Source organism: Dipteris shenzhenensis, chromosome 24 (genome assembly GCF_047967505.1).
Source record: "Dipteris shenzhenensis isolate YYH24624 ecotype China chromosome 24, Dip_SZ_1.0, whole genome shotgun sequence".
NCBI classification, from domain to species: Eukaryota; Viridiplantae; Streptophyta; class Polypodiopsida; order Gleicheniales; family Dipteridaceae; genus Dipteris; species Dipteris shenzhenensis.
In genome coordinates, this window is record NC_141619.1 from 48423569 (window position 1) to 48431780 (window position 8212).

At 41.4% G+C, this 8212-nt stretch overlaps 1 protein-coding gene across 1 annotated transcript; it reads right to left on the bottom strand.

Annotated features, from left to right (window-relative positions):
* Positions 1 to 541: 541 nt before the first annotated feature.
* Positions 542 to 2641, bottom strand: LOC147886703 (2-alkenal reductase (NADP(+)-dependent)-like). The gene is made up of 6 exons (XM_087395305.1): positions 2399 to 2641; positions 2117 to 2294; positions 1731 to 1897; positions 1513 to 1595; positions 1156 to 1282; positions 542 to 1027 (listed from the first exon to the last, which is right to left on the bottom strand). The coding sequence occupies exons 1-6, from the start codon at positions 2639 to 2641 to the stop codon at positions 770 to 772; spliced, it is 1056 nt and encodes a 351-aa protein (XP_087251431.1). The 3' UTR covers positions 542 to 769.
* Positions 2642 to 8212: the final 5571 nt, after the last annotated feature.

The following is an 8212-nucleotide window of genomic DNA, read 5'->3' on the forward strand; positions in this document are numbered from 1 at the left end:
AGTACTATCCTTCATTGCTTTCTTATTGTTGTGGATATGTGCAAACTCTCTCTCTCTCATATATATTTACTTATCACCTAGAATTTAAGGTATGATTAGTTTTGGAAATAAATGGTACATGCTGAAAGACATCCTTGGTTTTAGGAGAGGCTAGATGATAGATTGCCCAAGTAGTTCAAGCAAGGTGATGCTCACTTTGAGAGAATGTTTGGATTTACATGAGTATTTAGATTTATACTTTGAGTGGTGGATTGGATCCTTGGATTCATTGCATTTGCACTTATTTAGGTTATCGAGTTAGAGGAATCACTACATTGACAATGAGTGTGGAACCAATTCCAATTTCAATGATATGTTGGGATAAGTAAAATGCCCAACTTCAAAAAGTTTGAACTTGCAATCTACATCATCTTTAATGAAAGCTTACAATTTTGGGAAAGGATCCTGAATCAATCTTTCACGGAAGCTCTCTTGATATTCGATTGGTGGATACAATTCATGGTTCTATTACACAAATTACGTCCCTCTCGGCTTGCTAGTTTTGATTGAAAGGTTGTATTTCGAAAGGTTCTCTCCATACGCAAGTTTGTGCATCGAACTTGTGATGTACATGCAGCTTACAATCTAAAGGCCATTTACTGGGTGCTTCAAGCTGCTTGACTTCTGATTCTTGTCAATCGAGTCCCGTAGGCATGCCACGGGGTTAGAGACAAACTTTATGAATGGCTATGGATGGTGGACGAGTGGCTTCTGAAGTCAAATCTCATGATCAGATATCCTCGAGTTGGATGAGAGCTTTGCCAATGCTTTCACCACTGAAGAGACCCACAAAGGCTGATGGAAAGCTTTCCAAACCCTTGTATACATTCTCCCTGTATCTCATCTGTCCTTGGCGAATGTAGTTGCCCACTTCCTCCGCAAACTCAGGCCAACTTGCAATGTGATTTAGAGTCAAGAATCCCTCCATCTTCACGCAATTGCCTACGATGTTCAACAGGTTGCGAACTCCCCCTCGCTCCGTCCAGTTCTGAATCACGATCAAGTTTAGAAAAGAAACCTCTGAGGTACCTGAACAGTGGTATATGTAGTTGCCGAGAAGTTGCAGCTGCATTCTAGGTCAGTGACTTTCGCATTAGACAGAGGACATCGTCTTACCTGGTTATACTCAGAAACCATTCCGCAGACAGGAATCCGTCCGTTCTTATTGATGTGCTGTAGCACTGCCTCCAGCATGTTTCCCCCCACATTTTCAAAGTAGACATCGATGCCATTAGGACAATACCTGCCAGCAGTTCTTCTTATTAGGCACTCTTGACTTTGATCCAAGACTTGGAAAACAGAAACCTAACAGTTCTTAAACTTTTTCAGCTCCTGCCATACGTTTAACATTGGCTTCCCCATTTCCAGGCAAAGCAAGAGATGCCTGTTTGTGGGGCGTTGTGTATAGTCAAGATTTCAAAGTAGCTTCTGACGGTCTACTAAATGTACTAAAACAAACAGTGGGATGCATACTGGCTTAAAGCAGCGTCCCAATCGGTCTCGACCTTGTAATTGAAAGCAGCGTCATAACCAAATTCCTCCTTAAGCAACCTCACCTGCAAATGAGAGAAGTAAATTATAAGAAGTAGGTGGACCGTACAGTTGGGATTTCGCAATGCTAGCTTAAGAACAAACAAATCATACACCTGCTCTAGTATCCATCACAGGAACTTCCACTAAATACAACGAACCTTTTCATCGCTGCCCGCACTACCTACAACTCGACAGCCTTTCAATCTTGCTAACTGCCCAGCTACAATCCCCACAGCACCTGCAGCAGCCGAGATATAGACCTCATCTCCTTTCTTCATTTGGCCAATTAAGTTCAGGCCCACCCAAGCAGTGAACCCTGGTAAGCCTGGACAATCCGCATCCCATTTATTGTAAGACCTACACGTTCCTCAAAGCCAAAGTTTTTATCAAGTATATGCACAAAAAAACGTATGTATTGATCTGCAATAAGGACCACTTGATCCACCCTAGAAAACTCTATCAAAAATGCACAAAGACCTATAAGATAATTGATCTGCAATGATCCACACCAGGAACAAGAAATTAGCAAGTATCTTGAAGTTACCCAAGATTCCAAGATGATAAGATTCTGGCACCCCGGGCACATCAACCTTTTGAAGCCCTTCTCCGCCCGTAACCAAGATGTATGCTGCAACATCCAGTATGCCAACTACAAGATCTCCAACCTTCAGACTCGCATTGCCAGATGCTATGACCCTCGACAGCGTCGCTGTTGAAATTGGCTGACCGCGCACCATACATATAAGGCTCAATCCAAATAACTTATATTTGCTCCTTAGCGCTTCATTTTATCAACAACTTTATATGTGTTAAGTTACTAGCATACCTGTCCCAGCTGGAATGTGTTGAAGAACAGGCCATCAGCGCTTTTAAGCATTCTCAATCGGAGATACGGGTCCAAAGATACCCACAAAGTCTTGAGAAGCACATCCGCAGATCCATCCCAGATGGTGAACGTCGTCTCATATTCCTTTACTTCCATATCGCTAGGCTTAACCCATCCCTTGGGATAGGAAGCAAGACAAACTTCCTTGTTAGAGAAGGTGAAAACCTGTCCAAGGTTGCTCATTTTACAGAAGGCGAGAAGGATGCAGCGTTACAAAGGAAGCAGCAGCACGCTGAGGGTACGTGCGTATGTAGAGCTCACGCCCATACAAATTCAGAACGACAAAGGGCAGTGCAGGGTACTGGGTAAGGTGCTGGAGCGACGACTGTGGATTGTAGCAGGGATGCGGCTCTGTGCTGCTGGGATAAAGCGTGAGGAGACAAAGGCGCAAGGCATCTTGGCAGTCCAGGAAGGCCTGATTCCGGGAGGCGTCTTGTTGGGAATTTGTATTGTTGTGTGGATGGTGCATAAGGATGGCAAGAACGGCATCGTAGGCTTTGGGCGGCACGGCGTGAGTAGACAAATATATGCCTCAAGGATATCGAGCTTGTCGTTTCCTCACGTAGGTAGGTGAGTACTCGCTTGGCACGTGTCATCCCGGCATCCGACGACTTGTCTCCTAAGGTTGTTCTTAGTTGGGAAGTGCCCACGAGCTGCCGACGGCCACGAGTCGGATTCTGAGCACTTTTCGGTGGGTGGACGGTTGGTAGGAGGGGTTCTATTAGATGACTCGTATAGAAACTCAGAGTTGTACTCAATGCTTGAATAGAATTAGATTGATATGGATGTAGGAGTCAGGTGACGGTTTCCAGAGGATGTGACTGTTCACATCAAGATGCTTGAGCTTGTGTGTGAAAGATCTTAGTGATCTTACATTCCTATACTCCCCCTTAAGATTAGTAAGATCTTTAAGAGTAATAGAGTGAGGTTATTGTGCAAAGTAAAGAGATGCACCCCCTAGTGTTGTGGTGCTTCGCATGTCTATCTATATGCTATAATTTATACAATATGTAATGCAGTTCCTATCTATCCAGGATCTAATTCTGCTTGAATTATTAGTAACATTATCATTTTTGTCTGCTTCTTTGAGCCGGATACATAGGAGACTTCTTGGAGCTTGTACACAGATTCTCCCCCTCAAGCGAGAGAAAGGGAAGAAGGTAGTGGGCTGATCGTGATATGTAGGTTCTTGATCTCCTTCATTGTCGCTTGCATGTAATTGGTCATCTTGCTCAATATTGAAATGGTCTTGATTATTGTCAAATCCATGAGAATCATGTTCTTGGACGTTTTCTAGATCTTCAGCATCTGATTCGGCTTGGTCTGTAGTATCGGCCTCTAGTTGATCGATGCTTTGATCTATTCTGTCTTCAGGAGTTTCATTTTCATCAGCATCACTTCCTGCAACTTCTTCTGCCAGTTCATTGTTTGTATCCCTATCCTCTACATCCTCAACTTTGTTAGGTTGATCAACTTTATCGTTGACCCATGAGGCTTGTGGATCGTCGTGAGCAGTGTCTTGGCCTTGGTCATAAGGTGTTGCATTAGAATCCCCATCGTATTGATCATCGTTTTGGTCATCATCGTGATCTCGATCTTGGTCGCGATGTTGATCACGGTACTGGTCCTTTTGCTCATTGGGGTGGAAAGGAGTTTGTAGCGTTAAACAAAGAAGAAGCGATGTTTTCTTCTTCACCTTAGGATTAATCCGATGCTTTTGATGATAGGCAGTTATGAAATCACGCGTCTGGTCGTGACAGATTGAGAGGCCACATAATTTTGCATCTGAAAATGGGAAGAAGCTACCGTAGATAGGATGGTCTGATTGTGCTTTTGTTGGATGGAGGTATCCATCGACCTCTTCTCCATTCGTAGGTAATCCTGTGTTTAGCGATCCTTTGTTGAGCGGGAGGTAATCTTCTTGTTTGTTGTTGACGCTCAAGGCAAAGTTGTTGCCCTGCAGGTCTTCGGATGTTTTGTTGAGCACCTGGTCTTTTTGATCCAGGTCTTCCAATTTTGTGCTTGTGAGTACGTCTGCTTGGGGCTGCAGATCGTCGCCGTGACTTTGGTCACATGTAGTTGGCCCATCGTGGGGCTGATGCGGATCATTTGTGCCACTGATGGAAGGCTGCATTTCACCCTCATTCTCTCCTCGCTTTTGCAGGATGTTGCTTTGACGATTGTCATCGTCCTCGCTCTCATTGGAGAGTGGCAGCAGATCTTTGTTTGCTCTTCCAATTAGCCCTTCGTTGAGGGACTTTGGCTGTTTCAGGAGCTCTTTCTCATTTGTCACTCCATCTCTCAAGAGGATGAGGAGGCCCAGGTCAGAATGCGGAAAACGTTGGGCCCTTCTCTGACATCTGATACCATATAGAAACTCAGAGTTGTACTCAATGCTTGAATAGAATTAGATTGATATGAATGAATACTTCGTGATGTAGGAGATTAGGTGACGGTTGCCACACGGTCTAACTGTTCACATCACAATGCTTGAGCTTGTGTGTGAAAGATCTTAGTGATCTTACATTCCTATAACTCGTGACAGATTTGTAACCGTGGTCAAGTTCATATTGACAGTTGTACATCAAAGTTAGCAGAGGGTAGATTCCCTCTAATAATCTGGCCCAATCGAACGGCTCAGATTTGAGCCGAGACCTGGGACCTTTACGTATAGGGGAATGGGCTAGTAAACGACTTTCCAAGAAGAAAAGTGCTCAGAAATCTGCGAGGCCATAAGCTGCATTTCCAATTAAATGATTAACCTTGGGGGAAATTTGTAATTACGGCCTATGATTTCGTGTTTTCTGCTAGTTGAACTTGTTGAATTCCATTCCCATCTCATCCAATGACAAATCTTTTCTGTCTTTCATTTAGCACCAATAATGTAGCTTCATATCCTTCTTGAATAGTGACATCTATCTTGTGCCCTTTGCTCTTCAAAATGATGTTTCTTGTCCTTTTTCTCCCACATTGAGAAAATCTTATCTTGTAAATCCGAAATTTCTCCCCTTCTGAAGGCAAGTTGAATGAAGGGTTCATATTTCCGAAGGCTATCTGATCTTTTAGATTCATCAACCACAATTCCAATCTCCATAAGGCACTATAGCCCCAACTGTGCATCAATTTTCCTATATACAATAAGATAGTCTTCCAACTGGTGGCCGAAAAGGTGAATTATTTAAATGAATTATATTTTTGCACGGTAGTAGTCATTGTCATTGTTATGATCCCAACCAAGGAGCTTTGCTTCTTCAAGAGATAATCCTCCTTACATTCCTTGAAGAAGATTGTATTTGGATGTTCCGAGACTAATTGGCTTCTTGCTTCTACTAAATGTGACCCTACCAATCACAAAATAATCATAGATCTCTGCATCCTCATCGTCAAAACCAGCTTTGTTGGGACAATGCTCAGGATTCACCATATATGAAAGGCACAACAATTACTATGGGTTGATTTTCATTTTGGCATTTAAATTCATCACATGCAAAGCATGGGGAGCCCTAACTTCCAAAGGCCTTCTTCTAGGTACCAGATCTAGAGGTGTGGACAATGCACCCTATCAATAGAGAGATTATAGATCTTTCCACTAACAAGCATGTACTGCTTGATTCCGTCCCTCACTTTATTTTGTTGAGATGTGATGACACTAGAGCTAAGTTCACCGCCTGGAGTATTGATTTCTATGACCCCCTCTACCAATTCATCTAAGCAAAATATTTGTAGTTTAGCAACCCCCAATGACATTGTTACCATCTAACCTAGAGAGGGTGGGTGGAGAAGGGAAATGGATCTCTACATCCTCTCTTCTAAAGGAAGTGATTGCCATGTTCTCTCTACTTATTATGAAGGGTGCAATTGCTACAATAACATTGTCATATTTTATTAAGAAAGACCGAAGATTACTTGGGCCAAAGAAATATTTTCCAAGGAGTTTCTCATTGATTGTTGCAAACTTTGTAACTCTATGCCATGGTAGGATATGGAAATGTCAACTTGCGGCGGTTTTTCCTATCTCTTGTTATTCTCATGCCAAGGATTTGCTTTGTAGCATCCAAATCCTTTATTGCAAACATATTTGCCAACTTTCTCTTGAGCACATTTATATCCTGCATGTTAGAGCCTATAATAAGTATGTCATCAACATACAATAACATGATCATGAACAATGTAGACTTTTCTTTAACTTGCATACCAATTCTTCATTTCCTTTGACCTCATATCCCTATGGCTGCTTCCTATAAATCTCTTCCTATATATCCCCATGAAGAAAAGTTGTCTTCACATCTAATTGTTCAATATGCAAGTCTTCTACAGCCACAAGACTCAGAATAGTTCTGATTGAAGTCATGTTAATAATAGGAGAGAATATTTCATCAACGTTTATATCTTTCTTCTATGCAAATCTCTTTACAACAAGCCTTCCCTTGTATCTCCTTTTTCCTCCATCTTCTTCCTTCACCTTGTAAACCCATTTATTAATTTTCCATGGGCAATCAAATCAAATCCCAAGTCTGGTTTTGTCGCAGAGTGTCGATTTCATCTTCCATGCCTCGCTCCCACTCCTTTTTGGATTCTACCTGCATTGCTTCTTTATACGCTTTTGGTTTACAAGAATCAGTCAAAAGAACATAATTGAAAGGAGGAGAAAATTGCTCAAATGGTCTACTTACCCTCATAGACCTTCTAAATGCACCTAGAGGAATTTGAGGTTCTTGTTGCTGCTGCTGCTGCTCATTCTCATTTTTTGCAAACTTTGAAATTTCATCTCTTGTGATTTCATGAAGAGTTGTGTATTCTGTGTATGCATTTTCTTTCTTCCTTTTCTGTAAGTGATCTTTATATATAACATTCTCATTGAATATGACATCTTTGCTCCTAATGATTTTGTTACTTTCATAATCCCATAGAGGATAACCAAACTCACTACCTCCATATCCAATAAAGATGCACTTCTTGCATTTTACATCAAGCTTTATTCTGAATTCCTTATCAACATGGACAAAAGCTTCACAAAGAATAGTTAACCTTTTTACCTATCCATGCCTCTTTTGGAATGCCACCATCGAAGGAACTTGAAGGAGATCTATTTATCAAGTAAACAACTATGTTCACTGCTTCAGCCCAAAGCTGTAAGGGCAGCCCAACATGTAGTCTCATGCTCCTTGCACACTCCATGATTGTTCTGTTCATCCTTTTTGACACGTGATTTTCTTGTAGCATTCTTGGAGTTGTCTTCTCTCTACAAATTCTATTGTGTGAATAGTAACTATCAAACTCTTTGTTACAGTATTCACCTGTATCATCACAACTAAGACGCTTCAACTCTTTTTGACCTCATTCTCAGCCAAAGCTTTTCATTTCTTAAAAGTTTCAAAGACATCATATTTTCTTTGAATGCAATAAACCCAATTTTTTCTAGTTGCATCGTCAATAAAAGTAACATAATAGTGAGAACCACCAAGAGATGATACATCATATAGTAGGATCTGATACATCTGTATGCCAAGCTTTAACTTTTCTCTCTTCTTTTCTTTCCCAACTCTAAGAAATCCGACTCTCTTCTATTTTCCATAAACATGGTTCTCACAAAAATATAAATAAACCTGGTTCAAACCTGGCAACAGCTTTCTTGAGTGAAGAATCTGCATCCCCTTCTCACTCATGTATCCAAGCCTATGATGCCAAAGAGCTGTATCTACTCCTGTAGAAGTTAAATCAATAGAGGAGTAAGCATTACCGATACATAAATAC